At 38.4% G+C, this 25,429-nt stretch overlaps 1 protein-coding gene across 5 annotated transcripts; it reads right to left on the bottom strand.

Annotated features, from left to right (window-relative positions):
- Window positions 1-1,483: 1,483 nt before the first annotated feature.
- On the bottom strand, window positions 1,484-24,208 carry Plekhf2 (pleckstrin homology and FYVE domain containing 2). Of its 5 annotated transcripts, none has more exons than XM_074068876.1 (4): window positions 24,069-24,203; window positions 11,757-11,980; window positions 11,522-11,601; window positions 1,484-4,027 (listed from the first exon to the last, which is right to left on the bottom strand). In XM_074068876.1, exon 4 carries the CDS (start codon window positions 4,011-4,013, stop codon window positions 3,264-3,266), a length of 750 nt encoding a protein of 249 aa, XP_073924977.1. In that variant the 5' UTR covers window positions 4,014-4,027; window positions 11,522-11,601; window positions 11,757-11,980; window positions 24,069-24,203; the 3' UTR covers window positions 1,484-3,263. The 5 variants fall into 5 exon arrangements, 4 of the variants coding, with proteins under 4 accessions (XP_073924977.1, XP_020033810.2, XP_073924976.1 ...); XM_020178221.2 differs by lacking the exon at window positions 24,069-24,203 and adding an exon at window positions 12,171-20,831; XM_074068875.1 differs by lacking the exon at window positions 11,757-11,980 and having other exon boundaries at window positions 24,069-24,208.
- Window positions 24,209-25,429: the final 1,221 nt, after the last annotated feature.

Here is a 25,429-nt window from a genome sequence, read left to right as displayed (position 1 = left end):
CAAGGTTTGAGACAAGACCCCTTCTCAACCAATGGCTGGGTGTGGTGGTTCATGCTTGTCATCCCCAACTATGCAGAGAGGCACAAATAGGTCTAGGCCAGCCAGGACACAAAGTGAGACCCTATCTCAAAAATAACCAACACAAAAAGGTCTGTCGGAGTGGCTCAAGTGGTAGAGTGCCTGCCTTACAAGTGGGAGGCCCAGAGTTCAACCTCCAGTATCACCAAAAGTAAATAAAAATAACCTTGAAGCACCCAACACAAATGCTATTTTCTGTAACAAAATCACCTGAGACTGGAGAGTTCTGAAACCAGTGGTTTATTTTAGCTCACAGTTTTTGAGGCTGTGAACTCTGAGACCAGGCAGCCACATCTGCACGTGCTGCTTCAGCTCATGGCAGAAAGCAGAAGACTAAGTGGGCAAGTGTGCAAGAGACAAAACATAAGGAGCAGCCTCACTTTGTAACAGCCTACTCTGGCAGTAATAAATCCAAGCCTGCAAGTGGGAGGACTCACATTAGCAAGGCATTAACACATTCATAAGGGCTCCACCCAACATGACCCAAACCCCTCCCTCTAGGCACCACCCCCCAACACAGTCATACTGGGAACCAAGCCTCAACATGAGTTTTGGTGGGGACAAATGTGCAAATACTATAGAGCTCACCTAACAAGCACTTCAGTGTTAAGTGAATCTAAACTAACTTAGCCTTAAAGGCTTTAAAAAGAAAAAAAAAAACTACCAATAAACCTAAGTTTTATATATTTTCATCCAAAATTTCACCATTAAATTTTACTCCTAATAAAATGTATAGCAGTCTAATACATGTGGATGTGTAGAGTAATAATTACTTCTACATTGTTTAAAGTTACATTTGAGAACAAAATTAGTACCAGAGAGAAAGAAGACTGTAGATCAAATACTGGGAACTCCTAAGAATCTAAAGGAATATAATTTAATAGTACTTACTTATCTTATGCACTTGAATTAAAGGTATGAATTTCTGTAGTAAGGAATACTCAGTATTTTCCCTCTATACCTATAGAATCTTACTTCCTTTACACCAATTGTCACCAATTTGGTTACTGTACTGATAAAGAAAATTTCTTTACTTTGTTTTGTTTTTTTTTTTTCAGGTGTAACTTTTACTTTGTTATATATGCTGGTTAAAGTAAATTTGGTTAATGTACAGGTAAAATTAAATTTTATTCTAGAGGAACATCATGAAAATTCAGCACCAAAATCATTTCAGGTTTTGAGCATTAAAAATTAAAGAAAAATTCTGGAAGAAAATACATCTTGGATTCTATTTGCATGTAATTCCATGAAAAGGGAATTTATTCACTATTCTACACCTAGTGCCTAGAGCAACCCCTGACACAAGGCACTCAAGACAGTTGAAAAATGAGGCAAAATATGAATATTATCTTCTCCTTAGCAAAGGGGAAAAAGCTTCAAGTCACAATATAGAGAAAACAGGAAATAAGTTGTAAAGTAATTTTTATTGCAGAAACAGTCAATGGAGGTGGACAATGCAAATGTCATCTCAGAACACTTCCCCTTGGTTCCTGAATTTACTAGGCTCCCTAGGTACCTTATGGTCCTTCTAAGATATGTTGATTGATTGATTATATGTACACATTACTTAGAAACAAGAAAATTCATCTGGTATTAAAACCAATCAAAAATTTAAAATCCACAAGTCTGAGTTCTGTTGGCTTATCATTGGCTCAGGGAGACCTATTCATCTTAGATGCTTTCAAAATTTAACAGTAAATAAAATTAGTGCCTTTAACAGTAAAAGAATCCTCCATCACATTGAATCAAACCTCTTATGATATTTGCAGTATATCCAAATTTAACATTTTTTTAAATTTAGAGCTTAAAACTCTACACTTGATTTTCTGTATTTGAAAGACTTCTATTTGCAGCTTACAAATGGAAAGACTAGTGCAAAATGCATTACATTTTATATGATAAATATACTTCCGACCTAATGGCTGCCTCAACAGCAGAGTGAAAAATTACCTCTTAAAAGCAATCTAGACTGGCTTAAAGATCATATTTTAGAAATATCAATGGTTACCCTATTTCCATATATTGCAAAATTATTTCAGAAACAGATTACAAAAATAGAAATTGGGGCTTTACAAAACTTTATAAAATATAACACCATTTGTAAACTCAGGAAAGTTTCACACTGGAATAGACAATACTTCCAAAGATATGAAGTCTAGTCAAATTTAGAAGTGGTTTGCCTCGACCATTCTTATATGGTATTTCTTCCAAACTTCAAGCCTAAGTAGATCTGTGCTCTACTGTGGGATTTTTTTTAGAGATTGTTTATTTTCAAGAGTATTATAAGGTTTTTCATTCTAGAAATGTTAAAACAGATGAATTTATATTTTCAAAATGCCTTACTAAAAAGTAGAAGCTAATGCAATGACATTTCTAAACATTGATAAATTTCAAACCAAATTCCAAAAATGGCAACCTATAATTTAAAATACGTATCTGACAATTATAACTTGGTGCCTGTAACATGTAAAAATAAAAATCACAACTATTTTATGAAAAATATTTATTCATAGAATGAATATACTTCTAAATTTAGTTATTTGTAGCTGTCAGATAAGAAATATTCCTAATTATACCCATTCATTAATACTCTTTCTATCACCTTAAAGAGCACCAGTGTATTTTGTAAATAAACCAAAAAGTGAGAAGGTAGGGGCTTATAGTTCATTGTAACAGTGCTATTACAATAAGGCACCACTTGGTATATGAAAAGTGAAACAAAGTATTTCCAAATCATGTTCTGTCATTGGTGTTAACCACTACATAGGATGGCTAAGGAAAAAAAAGCTAATATTAATTAATCACATTATACTCTTGTTCCCATCGTTCTGTGCTTTTAGTTTTTCCATGTAACAGAAAAAGAAATGTAGTACATTATCTGTTAAATAAACGTTTCCCCCAACATCCCAAGAAAATAATGTAGAAATAAACAAAAATAAGAAACCAAACATTTATCTCATATATTTGCAACAGTCTCTCCCAGTAAGAGTACAGAGGAGGGGCAGAAGGCAGGGCTGGGTCCTGGGGGGATCTACTGTCTACAGAATACATTGAGGCACATAGGTTCAAAGTTTCTCAGGCAAATTCATGGCTAGAGCAAAACTGATAGAGCTCAGAATTTTACATTTCCCACAAAGCTGATTTCTCAGATAGTGACATCCAATTAAATATTTCAAAGTGTGTTCTTAGTCACTGCTATCATCATCGTCATCATCATCAGAGACATCATTTAAAGGAGACTTCAATGGCTGACTGTAAGAGTCTGATCTAGTAGGCTGGCACGTGGCCATGTCCCCAGTGGAAAGCAGGTCATAGCAGAAGTCACAAATCCGCACAGGCTTAGAAGACTGGCTGGGAAGAAGAAATCTCTTTTCAGAGCAGGGCCCACAAACAACAAAACCGCACTTGCGGCAATGGTGACGACGATTGACAGGTGTGAATTTTGCTTTCTGACAGCGCATGCACACAGTTGCCTCAGAGTCAGGAACCCAGACAGCAGCATGTTCATTACTTGGTGTCTTCCCACTTTTGGAGAGTAAATCGGTAACACATTTATTTATGTGATTCATCCATTCTGACTTCTCAGTGGCAGTGGCAGCATAAACTGCAAATGACTTAGTTGGTGTCTTAATAAGCCAGCCATTCCTTAATTCTCCTTCATCTTTGATGGAATCAATAGTGACATTTTCCAGGGGAATAATATGTTGTTTGTTGTATTTTTTCTTCTGGATGACAATATTGCCATATACAAGAATGTCATTAAATAAGAAAAACTGCCTTGCTTTAGGCTTCTTTCTGCACAGCTTAGTCAATACTCCTTCTCCAATAAGAACTCGTCCAGGTATGGTTAAGGGTTGACCAGCTGCTCCAAAACAGTTTTCCACTATACTTATACGTCTAGTATTTGCTTCGCTGTTTGCCAAGCGATCCACCATCTTTTGCTATTAGCCTTAAAAAACAAAGCAAAAAAAGAAATCAGCACATAGAAATTATAAATTCATATAAGGTAGCAAGTTATATTAACCTAAATTTAATCTAATGAATCACTGCTTTTTACAAAGACAAAATACTCCAATATTCTTGCCCCTAACACAATCACTATGTACACCAAAAGGGGATCTCTCAGTACCTGTAATCATCAAAAACACTAACCATCTCCATGTAGCACCTTACTTTTTAAAAGTAATTATAGTTAGCAGCTATTGTAGTAGTAACTATATGAAAGTTAAGTAACTATAAAGTATATAACCTTCTTGTAATCATAAAGGAATGAAACAAACTAGACAATTAACATAAGTTAATTCTCAGCACAATAAACCCAGTTCCATAAAATTTAATCTCCATGGGATTCTGAAGAACAAAAGGACAAATATTATATACAAACTATGAAAAATTACTACCATTTTCCTTATAAGCTATTACCGCTAAACTAGGCTTTAATTCTCACACCTGGATTCCCCAACTTCTTCCCAATTTGTCTCCTTGCCCTTTAAAGCAATCCTTAAGCCACGATCTCTAAAATGCAAATTGGACCCTGACATTGCTCAAAATGATTCCCCTTAACCTTTAAAACACAAGTCCTGCCAGGCACGTGGCTCACACATATAACTGTAGATATTTGGAAGGCTGAGATCAGGAGGATTGCAAATAGTTTGTGAGACCCCATCTCCAGAACAACCAGAGCAAAATGGACTGGAGGTAGAGCACCTGGTAGAGCCCTGACATTGTAAGCGTGAAGTCCTGAGTTCACACCCCAGTCCTACCTAAATAAACAAACAACAAAAAAACGTAAAACCTACAGCAGAGTGTTCAAGCCCCTTCATTACCTGGTTCTCTTTTTCTTTTTCAAGACAAGGTTTCACTATGTAACCCAGGCTGGCCTTGAACTTGAGATCCTCCATCTCACTCTGCTGAGATTACAGGCACACACCACTATACCCAGCTATTATCCAGTTCTTGCTAATCTCAGCCTCACCATAAATCATTCCTCACCTCAAACCCTGTATTTTAAAAACACCCTACTACTTGTAGTCCATTTCACTGTTGTTGCCTTCACTACACAGAACTCCAGCTAACTCTTACTCATCTCTCAAGACTCAAGTCAGGTTGTCTCTCCTCTAGGAAGTCTCAAATTCTCATACTAGACAAATTCCTTAAACTCCCATACTAGACATAAAACCTTCTTCCTCAGTGTTCATTATATTCCACATATCTTCTAACTTCACTTTTATCAAAGGACTGAAATCTGTCTCCTCCACAGACTTCAGTAAAACTTAAAAGAGATTATCTGATAGCCAGCCATCTTTGAAACTGACATGGGCTAACACACCAAAGGTATGCCAAAAAATCCTATTTATCTAAAGATCATAGATTTAGTCTCTGGATTAAATACTGGTTTCACTGAAATCCCTATTGACTTTACCCAAGTACCATATTTCAAACCTACTAACTTAATCCTACTATACTAACAAAACATCGTAAAGAAAAACAAAGTTGAGAATAGGAATGTTAAAAAAGTATAAAGTCCAACACAGCATGGTCTAAAGTTTGGTCTTCACTGCACAAACTGATGATACTAGAACTGTTCTTTGCCTTCATTATAAAGCACACTACAATTCTAGTTATTTCTGCACTCTGCCTCTCCTCCAATCTTGGGTCCCTATTTTGTCTTCAATAAGGATGGGCTCTTGCAGGCCTGAAAGTTGTTTCAAAGAATTAATACCAAGCCAAGCAAGTTAGCTCACGTCTGCAATTCCAGCTACTGAGGAAGAGATCAGGAGGATTGCGGTTCAAGGTCTAGACAAAAAGTTATCGAGACCCTCATCTCAACAAAATAAGTCAAGAATGGTGGCATGCACCTCTCTTTCATCAAGCATCTTTCATTCGTGGGTAGGAGGATCACTGTCTGGCTGAGCAAAAAGTGAGACTTTATCTGAAAAACCTAAAAACAAAAAAGGCTAGAGGTATGGCTCAACTAATAAAGCACATAATCATTGTTACTCATTAGAAAACTACATAGCATACTATCAACAATAGTGACATATCTCTGGAAAATATGATTATTGGTAATTTTTTCTTATTTTATATTCAAATATTCAACAAGTATTTTTCAGGCATCAATCTAGGTGCAGGCAAAATAATAAACTATACAAACCAGTTCCCTGTTCTTCAAGCTTTAGATTCTAGTTGGGGAGTGGGAAGAAAAACCAAAATTGAGAACCAAACAGTATTAATTCCCTGATTTAATTTTATTTTTTGAGACGGAGTCTATGTAGCCCAAGGCTGGCCTTGAACTAGCAATCCTCCTGCCTCAGTACTCTAAAGTGCGTAACATCACACCCAGCTCAATGCCATGATTTTTTAAAAAGTGATTTTAAACAGATCAACTGGGAAACACTCAAACTCTGTGGTCAGGAAAGGTCTTTTTGGTTTTTTTTGGCAGCACTGGGGCTTGAACTCAAGGCCTCACACTTGCTAGGCAGGAGCTCTACCATTTAAGCCACTCCACTAGCCCCCAGGAAAGGTCTTTCTAAGGTGGTGTCCTTTTAACTACTAAGATACTAGTAGGTACCAGATAGCAAAGGTGGGAAGAGGGGAGAATATACCAGGCAAAAAATATAACTGCAAAAGTAGGAAATAAGTTAGTCACTTTTAAAGAACTGAAGTATCTGTTTATCCCTATCTGAATCAGCTACTGATTCTACCCACTTGGACACAGTAATCTTCCCCTGTACAATGCAAACAGGTTTCCTATTACTGCTATTAGTGGAGTTAATACCACCATAGTGTTTTTCCATTATGTTCTCAATGTCACTGTCTTAAACCCCTGTAAGTGACTAGAGAAGGTTTTATGATCCCCTAGGGAAACATCTAATAATATCATCTAAAATACGAGCTGAGGGAGAAATAAAGGCACAAAGAGACTCAGTAATTTAAGAGGCAAAACTTCGCCTGGAATTAACTTGACTCACTGAGAGAGCAACACACTGAACACTTTGTACTTACTGCCATATTCCCTTCTCATGGCAGCCTTATGATACATGCATTATTAGCTCCATTTTATGGTCAAGTTAACAGCCAATTAGGGGGTTAAATAACTTGGCCAAGGCCTTCAAAACAGGCCAAGACTCAAATCTGATTTTTCTGTGCCCTTACCAGTATGTTATGGGGCACTAATTATTCCTTAAGACTCTATAAGAACTTAAAGCTTATGAATCTTTGGCTCTTCACTGAAAAACCCTAAAAACAGTGAACAAAGATATGGAAATACCTATTTGGGCAAATTATCTAAAATGTTATGTCATGCTTTACACAGCTGGTCAATTGGTAATACTTCATTGCTCAAATTTTGCAGTATATTAAGTCTGAATCTTAGATGAAATCTTTCTATTTAAGAATGACACACTTAAAAGATAAGTTTGAAGCTTGATATGGTGGCTCATACTTGTAATTCATATTTGGCTAGAGCAAATAACTTTCAAAGTTTGACAAGGACCCACATCAATGCGTACCATACTACAAGGTTACAAACAAATACTCATAATACAATTATTTCAACAACGAATGTTGCATCTTATTGTCTTCATTTATTTTAATGATAGTGGCAGTCCACTTCACTGAATTTCACTAATGGGTGAAATTCAATGGGTGTTTTTCAACTATAGTTGAAAAACAATGAAGTGGACACTAGAATATAAGGCCTTTGGCTTTAAGCAGCCCCTTCCATTATCCTTCTTGGTCCAAAAATATTTTATGTGTTTGTCATGAAAAGCACTGACTTTCAAAACTCAGGGGTAACACACAAATTCTTCCCTACATACAAATAAGAGAGAGAGTGGGGAGGGAGAGGGCAAAGACTGGACAAGGAAGAAGGGGGAAGGGGAGAGAAGAAGAAGAAAGGAAAGGGAAGGGTTGAGGGGGGAAGACTCTTGCCAGGTTGGGATGAAGGGGAGGGAGGTAGGAAAGAGAAATAGGAGAGTAGAGGAAAGTTATCAAAAAGGAAATTAAAATACCAGTTTTGCCTAGACACCCCAAAGCAATGTTCTAACTTTGGTAAACTAGACCCTTTGGCTTAAGGCCTAAAGAGGGCTCTCTCTTCCCCAATCAACCAAACAGAAATTTACCACCAGCATACTGAGGGCACATGCTTAGGGCACTAAGCAGTAAGAACTCTCAAAGACTTTTGTAAGAGAACTAGAGTACAAGACTACTACTGGGCCTGGCCAAATATGGAGCACTTTGCATATTTTACTTAAGAGGGCACAGAGAGAGAAGAGAACTGTAAAATGTGGTCCAATTTGATTACTATCTGCTTTTCTTAGAAATGAGTACCATAGAATACAGAAAGAATTAGGAAGAAAAACACTTTCCCACCCCCAACAGAGACAAATTCCAACAAGTAAAATTACTGAATCAAAAGGCAAAAATGTTCGAGACTCTAGCTACCTTTTACAAAATTCTTATTCTTAAAGGTTATATCTATTTACCAAGCAGCACAATGACTGCACCCATCCCATTATATTCCACATGTAGTAATTTCTCTTTAAAAACTTTAATGAACATGATAGATTAAAAAAGAGAAAGGGAAAAAAACAGCCATCTCATTAATTTCTTTCACTTCTCTTTTATTCATTCAACAATTGTTTATTGAGCTCTTCTAGATGCTGGGTATTACTCTTCTGTTGTCAGAACTTCAGAGTCTAATGGAGGAGAAAAGCAACAGAAAAGTTAAACAGATAATTCCAAAAAGTGAAGTGCAATGAAGGAAATAAGCAGGATGCAATACAGACAGAAACTCATTTAGATTGAGTAGTTCAAAAAGACCCCACTGAGGTGGTATCATAAACTGAGTCTTAAAGCATGACTAACTCATGCAAAAGAACTAATAGTATGGACAAAAGTTCTAAGATACAAAAGAACAGTATTTTTCATTTAATTGAATATTTTATTCCATGGCAAACTAGTGAGGCCAACCACTTTCTAGAGTGTTAACCACTTATATTTTTAAGTCTATGCATGCAGAAGTTACTCATTTAAGTCAGTGTTTTACTACATAAAGTCTATTATTAGTCCATTTCTTTGCTTTTCCTATTACATTAATCTGCAGCTTTATTTATGTTATTTGATATGAAGTCAATTTTATTTCTTAGGCAGTTAAACTTACTGATTTTGTCACTGTGATTTTCTTCCCCTACTCTAGATACCATGTGCACCTTTTCAGGGGGAAGAGGGTTTTGCTGGAGATCCAAACCAAGATCTTTTGTATGCTAAGCAAGTGCTCTGCCACTGAGCTATACCTTAGCCCTAATGTAACTATTTACTACCTATGTTTTATGATAGGAATTTCACATTTAATTCTTTTATCCACCTGAAATTTATTCTGGAATAGGAAAAAGTTCCTTTTTTTTTTTTTTAATTTATTGGCTCTGCCAGGGTTTGAACTCAGGCCCTTGCACTTGCTAGGCAGGCACTCTACAATCCGAACCACGCCCTCAGTTCTTTTTCAGTTTATTTTTCAATAGGGTTTCCCGGACCATGATCCTCCTATTTATGTCTCCCACATAGCTGAGATGACAGGCAGAGGCCACCATGCCACCACACCCAGCTTACTGGTTGAGATAAAGGTCTTGCTAATTTTTTGCCCATTGCCTCAATCCTACCGTCTCCCGGTTCCTTCATAGCTGGGATTACCCACTGTATCTTGTAATTTATAGTTCTTATGTCAGTACCATGTATTAGCAGGACTACTTGAGATTGTATTTCATTAACCTTCTCAAAAAAGTTTTACCTAATCTCCCTATTAATTTATTCAAATGAAGCCTACTTAGAATAGTGGTTCTCCGCCTTAGCGTCACATTGGAACCACACTGGAGCTTTAACCTTCAATATACTAGAAAGAACTATTCAATCTCAACGAACTATCAGGGTACAAAGAATCCCATGTATTTATTTTTTAATGTATCTTAAGTCATTTGTAAACCAATATACCTATATAAAACAACAGGGAGAATAAAAAAAAAACTTTAAGAAAAAGTTTTATGAAAACTTATGGGCTGGCTGAATGACTCAAGTGGTAGAGTACCTGCCTAGCAAGCATGAGCCCTGAGTTCAAACCCCAGTCCCACCAAAAACAAACAAACAAAAAACTAATTTTGCCAGGCGCCAGTGGCTCATGCCTGTAATCCTACTACTCAGGAGGCAAGATCAGGAGGATCACAGTTCAAAGCCAGGACAGGCAAATAGTTCTCAAGACCCTATTTCAAAAAAAAGCCATCACAAAAAAGGGCTGATGGAGTGGCTCAAGGTGTAGGCCCTAAGTTCAAACCCCAGTACTACACACACACACACATACACACACAAATCTTTACAAAAATTTAAACACAGCAAAGTTTTACTCTATCCTTTTCTGTATTAAATAATACGTATGTAACAGTATATATGTGCATATATACACATGTATATACATACATGTATCTAAAATAGGCAACATCCTATGAATGCAAATATCTGCTCATAACTATCATGTTCTACTTTTTTTTTTCAGTACTGGGGCTTGAACTCTGGGCCTCACGCTTGCTAGGCAGGTGTTCTACCACTTGAGTCGCTGCACCAGCCCCAAAATATTTTAAATGAAAGCTTAAACCAAAGACTAAAGAAGGTATCTCAATACAGCTTCTGTATCTTTTTTTTTTTTTTTTTTTTGGTGGGAGTGGGGTTTGAACTCATGGCTTCTTGCTTACAAAGGGCTACTCTACTGCTGGAGCCATACCTCCAGTGCATTTTGCTCTTATTTTAGAGATGGGGTCTCACTATAAGCTGGGGTTATCCCAATCTTCCAGGTCTCAACCTCTCAAATAGCTAGGATCATAGGTGTGAGCCACTGGCACCTGGCCTTTTAATCTTCTTGAAAAAGCATGCAATACTCTGGACAGTACAGTATGAAAAAAGAAAGAAAAGAGAAATATCATCATTACATCATCTTTCTAGGCAATTCCATCAGTCTTTCCATTTTCTTCTTTTTAAAGAATAATGATAAAGTAATTCCTAAAATAGAACAGCAAAATGCTTCAAGATAAAAGAAAAGCAAGGTCACTAAGACTGTGGGGGTTGGGGTGGGAGGGGTTGCAAGGAATCGGGAATCCTACAGGAAATAACACACTGGGAGTGAAAAAGGGTCACTAGCAAGAGCCCTGACACCAGAAAAATTACTCTTCCTCCAAGAGAAAGACTACCTTCATATGCGTATTTCCTCCCTTTTGTTTCACTGCTTAGGGTCTAACAAGTGCCAGGTCCTGAGTTCAAACTCCAGTGGCATCAAAAAAAGGAGGGGGATGGGTGGGAGACTTAGCTCAGTGGAAGAGCGACTGCCTGGCAAGTACAAGGTCCTAAGTTTAGTCCCCAGAACCGAAAAAAAGCACAAAAAGTCTAGCATGTTGGCACACACCTGTAGTTGTTCCAGGTATATCAGAGTGTAGGAAGATAGTGTTCCAAGGCCAGCTAAGACAAAAGCATGCAAGATCCTATCTGCAGAAAAAAACAAAAACAAAACGAACAAAAAAACAGTAAGAGCAAAAAGGGCCGGGGACATAGTTCAACTGAGGCCCTAAATTCAATCCCCACTACCCAAGAAAACAAAACAAAACCCTATCAAGTTTTCCGATTGACATTCTTTAACTTACCTTCTTTTCCCACATTTATTCATAGTTAAAATGTTAAGAACTACAGCAAATAGAGTATCTTTTATGAAGTCAGCTTTTACACCAATTTAAAATGAGCAAAGGCTTCAAGTTATCTCCTTCACAACTGCAGACAAGAATTGCATACAAATTGTTCAAGCTCTCTCTAGTCTTTTCATAACACCTTGCTTTTAGAGTAGTGTGTTCTTCAGTGGAGTGTCTACCACCTGTTAAAAATGTAACACGAGAGGAGAGAAAAACGTTTTTTTAAAAAGACAAAGAATCTTATTTACAATTGAGAAGAGACCTTACTGTCAAGTCTACTATGCCCCAGTTCTTGTTACTGAAAATCAATACTTATCTCATCCTTACACATGTTTAAACTGAAAACTCATCTAAGTTATTTCTTACACATACCCATGACATCTGATATTAGTCAGCTTCAGTATTCAAATTCAACTGTGCATTATAGTGGAGAAAATCAATGAACTGTGAACAAAAAGACCTGGATTATAATCCTGACTCAGACACCAAATAAGTGATTTCACACAAATTACTTAACTGAACTTAAATTAAAAAACAAAAAAAAAGCAACAGCAGCAGTCTTGAATAATCAATAAGATCTTTTCTACCTTTAAAATGAGTCTTCGATAGTAAATGGGCCATATTTCTGACTTACTACAAGTCTTACTTTTTTTCACTTTATAGAAAACACAAAAGTAAAGGGAAAGAACAATAAGAAAAGGAAGAAAGAGGAAGACAAATGATAGGGCTAGGAGTATACCTCAGTGGTAGGAAACCCTGGGTTCAATCCCCACCATCCCATCCCCAAGAAAAAAATTGGGATGGGGGTGCAGCTCAGCAGTAAAGTGCTTGCCTACCATGTATAAGGCTCTGGGTACCGTCTCCAACACAACAAAAAGAAAAAAAATTAGCAACTAAGTACCAGAGGTACATCTTCCCTGGACAGATGTACAGTACTGGTCAACACAAAGCACAGCTCTTGCTCCACAGGAGGTAAGAGTTTATTTTGAGTCAAATATGAGTGACCCTGGTCCAGTAAAGGGATTCAGGTTACCCTAAATAACAAGTTCCACTGCAGAAGAGGTCACATGAACTTTTATAGTCATAGAACAACAATAACAAAAAAAAAATTATAAATCAATGCATTTGCCAAATATACTGGTTGAAGATTACAGGTAGGTGGATTTTAGGGGAGTATCTCTTCTGTACGTTTCAGACATTATCTCGTAACATTCTTAACTTCAGAGTTGATGGAAGGTAGTGGTCAACTAAGTTGAACAACACAATCCAAAAGTCTTACCTAAGTCACAAACATGTCAGGTCAGATACAGAGGTCAGCAATAAATAGATACCTGGGGACTAAAAATACTCTAAAATAATCTTGGCTATCTGCAAAATTCCATCTCTCCACAACCACAAAGTTCTGATCAGTTAATTGGTCTACAGAATCTTCAACACAGGTACTGAGGCAGGCAAGGAGTAGGGAAAGTTCAGGATTCATATGCAGGTTGCCCAGGAATAGCCCAGATCACCCACACCTAGCCAGGAACCACCCATGGTCCTCCCCATTCATTGATTATTGGATGGGAATCTCCTCGTTCCTCCCTTCCCATAGGTTAGTGTAAGTTAGTGTAAGTATTAGTATTTCTCTTTCCCTAATATTTAATAAACTCTCTTAACACCCATATGTCCCACCACAGATTCTTCCTAGTGGGTCACAAAGAATTTGGAAGTCTGATCATAAGACTGTACCAGCGCCCTTAACAATGTAACTCCTTCAGAATGTCAGTATACATATTAGAGCAAACTACTCACTCTCAATGTGTCTAAGTCAACAAACAAATATTCTGAGTGCCTACCATTTGCTGGATGCAACAGTTTTTACTGTAACTAGTAACAACATAATAATCAAAGAATTCTAGGTAAGAGTCTAAATAAAATAATAGGATAATAAAACAAGGAAACAGTTGAAAAGTCAGCAACTTAAATTTGGAATTTTGGTAAATTCTTCTTATTCCATCAACAAAAAGAGACAAAATTTCTCTGTCCCTTTCTACTAGGGTTTCTGCCACATGGCAAACCAATTATATACTATGTGTTATATAAATCAGTAGTTTTAAATGGGACAGGTTAATCTCTTAGGTAAGGAAAAAAAGGAACAAACTTTCATATTTCATGCTTAAACCTATTAAAGTTAAATTAAGAACAAGTGACTTCAAATTTCTGAACCACATATAGAAAAAAAGCTGTAATTATTTTTTAAAATCTTTCCTTGACACCAAGTATGGCTATTACAGAATAATTTGACCTATTTTACAATCTCAGCCAAGAAAGGGAAAAAAAAAAAAACCACACTGAATCAACACCTACATGTGCTAGGCACATCTACATTTTACTCTTTCATTTAACAATGTGAAATGAAATTACATCAATTTTACAAAAAATAAATTGAGTTATGAACTAGTAAAGCAATTTTCCTATGGCTTCACAGCTAGCCCCCACCTTTAATCTATGTTCTTTTCATTATTCCTTACTACCTTCAGAAATAAACATTCCAGAAATATTTCACTCTTTGGACCTTTGTTATATATTTGAGAAAAGCCATTGTCAAGAGGAAAAGAAAGTTTTAAACAGAGGCCAACAGGCCTGCTTATTTCAAACCGATTTGAGGCTCTGGAAAACAAGATCACTTCCTACAACTTTGTATTAGCAACAGCCCTACAGCAACACTCACATACACGTCACCAATGTACATGGAATTGAGTATGATCAGCAGTCAAAAGTGACAACAACTTTCTAATCTGATGACTTGTTCTAGTTCAAAATGATTCTTCAAATACCGAAAGAAAGCAAAAAGTAAAACTCTGGCTAACAGAGTGTCAGTAAAGGCAGTTTCAAATAGGTTAGGTTTGATAGAGAAACCCATCATGGTTTGTAAGAACAAGTCTTACAAGTTGAGGGGTTTAGAAAATTAATTTAGAAAACAAGGAACAACCACATTGGGAGAGTCAAATAAATAAATCAGGTCTTTAGAAAATGAAGAAGAATATGGACCCAAGTTCCTCAACAAGTCCTCTAAGTCTTCACTATTTAAGTCATTCCCACATAAGGCAAGATTAATATTCTTTAACCATAGTTATGATCAGGCAACTATTCAAAAATCAGATTTAAATCCAAAATCCTAACTTGGTGTTCAAAGCCTTTCACAGTCAAGTCCTAGCAATATTATAGACTATCTTCATGATTTCACCTCTTTCTGTATTCTCTGTTATAGTTAAACCAAACTACTATTTCTAATACCCTGTAAATTTCCTTCCTTACCTCTAAATTTAAAATGTTCTCCCTCTCTTGCTCTTGTCTATTTGCTAAAACCTCACCAGTCTCTCAAGAGACAGTTTAATAACTTAACTGCGAGATACTGTTCATCTTTAAACTCTCACACCATTTCATTTGTGCCACAACATCATTTCCTGTATCTATATATTCCCAACAGCACCTGCAAAAATGCTTGCATATACAAGCGAGCACTCTTCACTGAGCTTTATATGATCAGCAGTGAGAAGTGACAGTAGCTTCTCAATCTGGGACTGGCTGAAAACCAAAGACTTCACTTTTAATATCTAATAATTTTTACAGAAAACAGGAACCACACTCTACCCACTAAATGTTTCACTAGATCTGCAGATTTTAAACTTATAAGCAAATGATACAGTCCAGTTAACTACATCTTAACCATGGATTTTAAGTATTGAACATGGAAGATCCTGATTTAAAAAAAAAAACTCAATGCCATGATAATATACATATATAAGTAATTTTTTCCTCTCTCAAGAAACACAGCTGTTCAGTAAATAAAAAATGATGATGTGTGCAATTTTCATCACCAACAAAATTCAGATAAAAAAAAAAGCATCATTTCAAAAACTTTGTATAGAGACAGCAGTCCAATGCTAACAGTTGTAAAGAAAGCACTGAATAACATTTGAAAAATAAAGCTGGTAAGCTAGGTGGTAGGCTATATAAGCCTATTTACTCAAGAGGCTGAGATCTAAAGGAGTACAGTTCCAGGCCACCTGAGGCAAGAAGTTTGCAAGACCCAATCTCAACCAATGCCTGACATGGGGGTGCCTATCTATCATCCCAATATGGTCTGTTGCCCCAACTACATGGGAAAGCACAAATAGGAGGATCATGGTCCAGGCCTCCCAGGCATAAAGTGAAATCCTATCTCAAAAATAAACAACATAAAAAGGGCTGGTGGCTAAAGTGGTAGAGCACCTGCCTAGCAAGGGGCTAGCAAGGAGCCCTGAGCCCCTCAGTACAGAAAGAGAGAGAGAGAAAGCTGGTACACCTCAACTAAAGTACTATGGAGTTGGTTATTACATCATATTCCTAACAAATTTTCTTCAGTATCATTCAAAATAGTTACGAACTGTTCACTACATTCAAGGTTTTATGTTTGGTAGGAAAACACAATGAACCAGACACCGAGAATTAAGATACATACCACAAGCAAAGCACCAGTGGCTCACCTGCAATCCTAGCTCTGGAGGATTGTGATTCCGGGCCAGTACTGGCAAAAAAAAGTTTGCAATACCCCCATTTCAGTGGAAAAAAACTGGCACAGTGGCACGCACCTGTCAACCCAGTGACAGCTGGAAGCATACAATAGAGAAGGATTGAAATTCAGGCCCGTCTAGGCAAAAAAGCAAGACCCTATTCCAAAACAATCAAAAGCAAAAAGGGCTAAAGGTGTGGCTCAAGTGGTAGAGTGCCTGCTTAGCAAGTGCAAAGCCCTGAGAGGAGTTCAAACCCTAGAGCCACCTCCTCCCAACCACCGCCCCCTCAAAAAGGTATATACCACAGGTTTAATACAAAGCACAATGAGCTAAGTACTATAATAAAAATATCAACAAAGCAATGAGGAAGCAAAAAGGAAAGAGGGCACAGAACAGAGGCTGAAGCATTTTATACGTGAAAGAACAAGTGAAATTTCAATAGGCAAAAATAAAGGTAAATTAAAGCCCAAAGCTCTGGGGGTGAATTTGTTCAAAGCACACTGTAGGTACCTATGAAATTATCACAATGAAACCTCCTCATACTAATCAATGTATGCTAATCAAAAAGTAAAATAATCTTTTTTTAAAGTTACATGGTACAGCTGCAGGAGATGTAGGGAGTTATTTAGTGGAGTTGGTGGGGGGAAGTGGAGGGGAGAAAATGACTTATCTAAGAGGCCACCTTGCTGATACAACCTGAGACTTCTTTCTTAAACTTTTAAAAAGAGTGGCCTGATTTGATCTGGATTTTCCTAAGATAACTGTGGAAACAATGAAAGACAAACTGAGAAGAGACTGAAAGCAGGATCCAGTTGTAAAGTTATTGCAAAAGTACTAGGGTAAGTTGCAGCTTGCAACAGAAATAGAAAGGACAGATCAGATTCAGGATTAAAGTGAGTAACTTGGTACTGAAGAGTAAAGCTAAAATTAATCCCCAAGGCTGAGGAGGAAGCTCAGTGGTAGAGTACTTACTTGCCTATTGTACTATAGGCCCTAGGTTTGATTCTCAGCACTGGAAAAATATAAATAAGTAAATAAAGTTAACTCCCAGGGTTAACTAAAACAGAAACAAAACTATTAATAATTTTCAATCAATTACAAGTAGCCAAACGTTTATTGACCACTTGTTCTGCTCTGCTTAAAGCAGTATTAAAAGACAGAAAAGACTCAAAACAAAATCTTTGTGAAGGAAAAAGACAGCTAGACAGACAAGTATAGATAATTCAAGTATGCTTCTTTTTTTTTTTTTTCAAGTATGCTTCTATAGCAAAAAGAATGATCGAAGTAACTGACAAAGACAAAACAATGTAAGAAAGGGGTTCGGTATCCTTGTAATTTGCTATAAACTGAACAATACAATTAACTCAAATTTGTGTGCTCAAAATCTAAAACAGCACAGGAGAAACAAATCCAAATCGTTTAAAAAAAAAAAAAAAAGAGCAATGAAGGTCCCAGGGCCAATTGCATTGTTATATAATTTTAAACAAGTGGAACTTCTAGGATCAAATATTAAAGGACTACATATTTAAGCTGGGCCTTAAAGCAAAAGTAGTAGGTCAAACTATCTGTCAAGAGTAGACGATAATACACAAATCTGTTCTCGAAAGAGAAAAATACTGGAGCACAGGCTGGAGGAGGCAAGGTCAAGAGAAGGTATGGTGGCAGAAGAGGTGGCAAGCCGCAAAAGACTTCAGATTTTATTAAATAGGCAATGAAAGACAAAAGTTTTTAAATAGGAAAATATTAATACAAAGAAGCAGTAAACAGAATAGGCTGGAGAGAATATGAAGAAGGAAAACTGAAGGCAAGGAAACCAGTCAGAAGAGAATTATAATAGTCTCCAAATGAAAGATAACAAAAGCAAAACACCTTATATGCATGTATGAAAATGTCATAACGAAACCCATTATTTTGTATAATTAATATATGTTAATATTTTTTAAAAGGTAACAAAAACCTAAAGCACAATCATTGACAGCAGAAATGAAAAGGGGAGGGCCTAGGGATGTGACTCTTATCTCAGAGAGGCCCTTATCTTAGCAAGCATGAAGCCCTGAGTACAAACCCCAATAACATCAATACCTAACCACCCATCTCCCCAAAAAAGAAAGAAATGTAAAGGGGAGGTCAAAGGATTACTGAGGAAAAGTTAGTTAGAAATTAACTAAAATACAGATGAAACTTGAGTGTAGGATGACTTCAAAGTTTAAGCATAGCTAGCTTTGTTTCAGGAGTGAGAAGACATCAGTTTGGGACATACTTAAGTCCTTCAGGATATTCACAAGAAAATCATCTGTCAGACAAGTTACCAGGATGAACAAGGAATTCCAAGAAAAGCAGAAAGTTCCAGGACTGCAAGATATTTATTTGGTATTCATCCACCTGATATGCGGAAGACAGAGAGGGCAGAAGACTAAACTCTAGAGCAATATCTACTTTAAAAAGCAAGAATCCAGAGAAGCTAGAATGACAAACAGACAAGAGCAGAAAGCATCTTTTCAATGTGCTTTTACAACTCTCTGAGACTAAGTAACTTGCCATAAGGTCACAATAACCAGTGCAACATGTGGAAAATCTGACTAATGATAATGTAAGATAATATTTTAGACAGTTTGATCTTTGACTATGGAATGATTACCCATATAGATTTGTCCCAGATAAAGGAGGAGAGAAGAACTGGTACTGCATACAAAGTTCTCTGTCTGACATTAATTTCAAGTGAAAAACAAATTTCTAGCCATAGAGGAATAGTTAAATGTGTTATAGAAAAAGTCAACTACCATAAAGGAAAATATTTTATTACATAAAATTTTTAAGCTTCAACATTTGGGGAAGGCAAATTATAAGTTAAAAAAAATTTGTAAAATATGGCAAAGGGTCAATATTCTTTAAACTATAAAGAGCTCCTGAAAATCCATAATAAAAAAGAAAAATAACTCAAAAGCAAAATGGTACTAATGGCAATTTCAAAAACAAAAAAAAGCTGGAGGTATGTCTCAATGGAGCACCTGACCTGAGTTCAAACCCTAGTATCACCAAAAACAAAAAAAAAACCCTGAAATCCTCCCCTCCCCCAAATGAAAACAGAAAAATGCTGGCTCTCAGTTGTAATTAAAGAAATAATATTTTAAATGATGTATCATTCACCTCTCTAAGAAGTAGGGGAACTGGGAACTCATATTCACTAGAAAAACTTTTCTAAATGCCATCTTGGCAATATAAGTGCTTGAGAAAGTTAAAGCAATTCTATCGCAAAGAATATACAAAACAAAAATTAGATCAGTGTACTAATCTAATTAAAGGTATATACACCAAAAAGTTAGCACATGAAAATGTCACCATATAACCCATTATTTTGTGTAATTAATGCACATTTTTTTAAAAAGGGGGGGAGGGTGAAAACCAGCAGGTGGTGGCTACACCTGTAATCTCAGCTACTTCCAGAGGAGCAACTCAGCAAAGTTAGCAGAGACCCAATCTCAAAAAGAAAAATACAAACAAAAGGGCTCAAGCACTTGCCCAGCATTCTCAAAACTATGGAGCTATCTATTACTGGCTACTGGCTACCTCTTTTTTTTTTTTTCAAGATAGGGTCTCATTATATTGCCCAAGCTGGCCCCAAACTCTCCATCCTCCTGCCACAGCTGGAATGTCAGGATTACAAGCAAATGCCACCATGTCCAACACAGAGTGACAATATTTTGACACCGCCTCATTATCTCATAATGAATACAATATCCCTTGGATCAAAAAAAAAAAAAAAAAAAGCTTTTAAAGGAAAATACGTATGGAGAAATGTAAGTATAAAAAGTAAAATAAAAAGCCAGACATGGTAGCAAGACAGAAGAAGAAAAAGTAAACAGTAATCTTTTTAAGTTAAGAATTAACCAGTTACATCCAGGAAAGGTCAAGGAGATGAGGAACTATGCAGTGCTAGTGAGTTCATAGTTAGAATATAAACCACAGAGTTCAAAGTTGGAAGGAAGAGAAATGGCCTGGGAGGGACTGGAGATGCCAATAAGGATAAAGAGCTGCTTCACCATGTATGATGGAAAAGAGAAATAGAAAGCTGGCCTGTGCATCACCATCTAGCTAGAGGAGTTAAGACTTGAAGTAGAGTGGTTCCAAATGACAATGACAACAGGTTAAATAACATGGTCATACCTGTATGTAGGTTGCTGGTAGGGAAGGTGAAGATCACAGTAGTTCGTGAACCCTCCCGAATACAGCCTTTTGGGCCAAAAATGAATATAACTACTACTTAATCTCTTTGCACTTCACCTTCCTCAGCTGCAAATACCATCTTTCTAGTCTCGCTAATAGGAACCCGAGTAACTTTTTTTTTTTTTTTTTTGGCTGTACTGGGACTTGAACTCACACTTGCTAGGCAAGTGCTCTTAATGCTTGAGCTACTTCACCAGCCCACGAACCTGAATAACACTTAACCTCTACATTTTATTCATCCAAGAAAGAAAGAGAGTTTAAAAAAAAAAAAAAAAAAAAACAAAGGTTCTCAATACTGACTTCACATTAAAATCATGAGAGCGTTTTTTTTTAAAAAAAAAAAAAAGCAACTATGTCCTGGCCCCAAACCCGGTAATTCAGATTTATTTGTTCTGGGGTGTAGTCCAAGCATCAGGGATTTTTTTTTTTTTTTTTTAAGTTTCATTTTGCAGTGCTGGTGCTAGAAAATGAACACAGGACCTCCAGAATAGTGGGCCAGCGTTCTACCACTAAGCCATATCCCCAGTCCATGGTAACAATAGTTTTAAGAAGCCCCTCAGGAGATTCTAGTACACAGCCACGGGTAAGAATTGAACAATTTCTAAAGGCTGCTTCCCTTTTAAAATTTATAATTCTGTGATTCTATAATTCACTGTCACTCTGTTCATTTGTTAAAATACTACCATATGGTGGGGGAAAAATACATCAAGTGCTAGGCACTTCTACAAACATCTTGGTGAATCTTCACAACCCTGAAACAAGTATTTCTGTGTCCATGTCACAAATAACTCCAGTGAAGCTTAGAAAAGTGACCTGTTCAAGAGTCAAGCTAGGAAGAAACAGAAGCCAGAGGACTTAAGTTTGTTTTATCTGTTCCAGTCCACCCAACATGCAACTTGCTTTCTTTCCAGTACACTCACTCTAACTACTGGAATGCCTTTTATTCTCTTTCCAGGAGCTCTCCAAATTGTGAACACTGGTTTATGGTTTATAAATTGACTGAGGACAGTTATCTTGGGTAGGGGCAGGAAATTGACCTCAAATTCTACAGTCACTACAAAACACCTTAATCTAGAGAGGTTTTGCATCTTAAGTTTGCACAGTAAAAGCATATCTATGATGTATTTTTTTATCCAGTTAAGCCAGCATGCACACTATTAAGCAGGCAGCTTGTGTTCAAATCTGGTTCTCAAAGATAAACTTATCAATTGAAAGGCAAGGCATTCTAAAACAAAATTCTAATACAACTGTGACAAAACAAAAATTGACAGAATGAGACTCACCTTATTAAAGAATCTAAATGTATAATCATGACCTTCAAATTTTTCAGGCATTAGTATTTCCCTCAAATGTAAAACATTCAATCACACTTTAAAATTTATGATTATAATCCTTTTGTTGATTCACTTCTTTCCATTCATCAGCAATTATGCTTCAGTCCATTATCTTCTTGGAAATTTCATAAATATTCAAGTTCTGTTACCCCAGGCCAAAATTCATTAAGTTACCCAGGTAAATTCTCAAAGACAAGAGGGAGTGTTCAATCAACCAATCTGTGGATTTAAGGAGTTTGTGGTAGGTAGGAAGGAAAAGACTATACAGGTTTTTAACAACTACATTCATGGAAATGACAATTCAATAAATTCATGAAGCATATTTACAAGGAACAAAACTGAGTATCTGCTATGTTCTCAGCTGGCTGGGGATGAACAGGCAAATGAGACCATACATGGTGCCTGCTGTAAAGGATGTGCCACTGCAGACCCACCCAATACTTGTGGGGATACCCTGAAGAAGGGAACTGACTCCTGGGGAGAGAAAGGGAGTAGGGCAGGAGAACAGGATAAAAAGGTTTCCAAGAATATAGGTTTGAGTATGTATTTTTAAGAGGAAAACTTTTAGCATAAGAACCCCTGTGATTCAGCTCTCTAGGAAGTTAAGTATTTATACTAGAGAACAAAGTTCAAATCAGAAAGAGCAGTGATAGGAAAAGAGCAAATGAGGTAGACAGAGACTGCTCCATAGGAATGAGTTATGCACCCTACCAAGTTATGCTATAGGAAAACTGAGAAGGCTTCTATCCCAAGACCTCAGTTAAATGCCAGCCTGGCCGCTACATTTGTGAACTTGAGTCAACTCATTTCTAAATCATTCTTGGTTCACAAATATAAATCTGTATAATAGCAGTGACTTGACAATGAAGCAAAACAATAAGGACTTTTAACTAAGGAATTTGGCAATCAAAATTTAAGCAGAAGATATTTTTACCTACGAGAGAGTAAAAAGAGAAATTCTCCAAGACATGTTTTAGGATTTACTGTATTTGTGGTTAAGAGCCTTTCCAGTAGTTCATTTAACAGAATTTTAAAGCTAAGATGTCAGTGTTAAAAAAACAATTTATATTCGCTTGTTGGAGTAATTCATGTTGAATCCTTTAGCCAAGTAAATTATTCTTTTTTTGAGACGATTATGTGTGATTTCCAAATAAGCAACTTAATACCATTCACCTCCCAGTACAGTCCTGACCCAGAGATTAAAAATAGCAGCCTTTGTTAATACTGAATTAACCTGAAGACCCCGTAAGCCACCAGAGTACAAAAAAAGATAAATGCTCCAAACATGCTCCAAACCTTTACGGAACCAAAGGGAGGGGGGAAAAAACCCAAGTGTCACGATCACTTCACCTTATTCTTAAGAGAACACATGCCTTTAGGTCTCTCAGTCAACGTTTGTGTCTAAATCCGTCTTTAATGAGTGCCCAGCAATAATAACGTAATAAAACATAACAAAGAAGGCATTTGCCAATTTAACGAACTGTGTGAGTGAATCACTGAGACGGGCTTGGCTATGGTAGCCTTAATTCTACCCATTTCCACTGCACACTCGCACAAGTCATTGCTATGATGTTTAAACGACACTCAAGGCTATGCAAGCAACGTGGGCACACAGCTCTCGGCCTTCAGCAACATTTCCGAAGGAAAAACAAATTCGGCAAAAGACCTGACAACTTTAAACCACTCCACGTAAAGGGCGTATAAGCCATCGCTTCTATCAGCGGTGCCATTTTTCACCCCAAGTCACATAGGATCTGCTGTTGTCCAAGTTACAACGTCCCTCCTGATGCCCAGACCCTGAAAACTTTGGGGTAGAGAGATACTGGGGTCCCGCGATGCCACCGGCTACGGCTGGGACCCGGGTCCACACGCCCGACTTCTTGTGGCCGGACCCGGGCGCCTCCCCGCCCGGCGGACCCGCGGGCCTGACCCTCCCTGCGGCCCCCGGCGGCGGCGTCCCGCCCGAGGGCCCGCCCCAGCGCGAGGGGAGCGGCCCGGGAGCGCCCCGTTTCTCACAGACCCCAACATGGCGTCGGCCGCCGCCGCCCGCGACGGCGACGCCTCCCCCGCCGCAGACTGTCCCGGGACTGCGGGAGGAAGCGCCCGGAAAGTTTCGCTTCCCCCCCGCAACGCCCGCCAGTAGTCGGCAGACCACCAGCCGCGGCTTCACCTACCCAGCCGGGCGCGGGCAGCGGCGGTGGCGCCAAAGGTCCGACTCTTCCTTGTCGCGGACTCCGGGCGCGGACTCTGCCTGTTCTCCGGCCCCGGCCTTCCAGGGTGTGTGCTGCCCGCAGTCCCGTGAAGCCGGCGCGATCCTGACGCGGCAGGCGGGCGGTTGGCTGGAGCAACCACTCGCAGGTGACTCCCCCGCCCCTTCAGTCGAACCCGACAACGGCCGCCCGGGTTGGCTTCTCTCCTGCGCGCGCACGGCGCCCACACGCCAAGGAGCGAGCGCACGGGCACGCGCACACCCACCGTGCTCGCTCCCCGCCCTTTCTTCCGGGTTTCCCTCGCCCCACCCCTATCGTCCCGCGCGACGCGCTCAAGGGGCGGGGCCTCCGGCTGAGGCCCCACCCACCGAGGCAGGGGTTGTGGAGCACGTTCTTCGGCTCTCCTGTGGTGACGCGCGCTGGGGAGCCGGGAGGTGTTCGGGTGCGCGGGGGGTCGCCTTACCTTCTTTCCTGGCTCGTTAAGCTGTCTACGAAGTTCTCAGGGAGACTAGAAGAATGGAAGGAAACCCCCTCTCCCAACACCCCCTGCACGTCTCCCCCGGGAACTGCAGAACGGAAAAGAAAGGCTTTAGATTTCCATGCCCAAAGGCGTCAGCGCTCACAATTGTTTGCTAGTCCCAATTAGCTTGGCGATCCAGCCGTCACACCTTCCATCTGCTTTCTCTAAAGCCTCTACCTCCCTACCGAGGAATCTACGGTTCCTACACACAGATCCCCACGTGCTCCAAGCAGCCCTTTTGAGTGCATACCTTAGATGTCTAGTCTTTCCAAAACTCCTCTGGCGCCACAAGACCTCAATTACCTACTCCTCATACCTAGAATCTGTAATGATGGGATAGTAGATAGGGTTAAACGTGCCCTTCTGCTTTATAGCACAGCACCTGTTTGCTTAATCGCTGAGATGGGTATGTGCGGAGATATCAAAGGTATCCTGGATAGACGAATGGGGACGAGTGGAGCAGAAGGCATACGCATTTAAACAAAAAAGGGGATTAGGTTTCAGTAAATTTTGTATTTCCTGTTGGTTTATTATTTCAGGGATTTTTTTTTTTAAACATTCGATCGCTGTTGAATTAGAGCCACCACCAACCAAGCTGCACACAGATGAGCACTGGAGGGCAAGTGAGCAGGCTTCGGTTCTGCTGTTTTTTCCACTTACTCTTCTGTCTGGAATTCTCCAGGCTTTCCCACCTCCCCCATGTCAGTGTCTCAGAGACAAAAAAATTTAAATTAGTAGGTAGAACAAAATTGGCAAGCATTAACAATTTTTTAAATGGGGTAAGTTATAGGCTCACCACCACACG

The sequence above is a fragment of the Castor canadensis genome, chromosome 3 (genome assembly GCF_047511655.1).
Source record: "Castor canadensis chromosome 3, mCasCan1.hap1v2, whole genome shotgun sequence".
Lineage (NCBI taxonomy): Eukaryota > Metazoa > Chordata > Mammalia > Rodentia > Castoridae > Castor > Castor canadensis.
The sequence above is the reverse complement of the archived record's forward strand: the minus strand, read 5'-3'. Positions and strand labels throughout refer to the sequence as shown.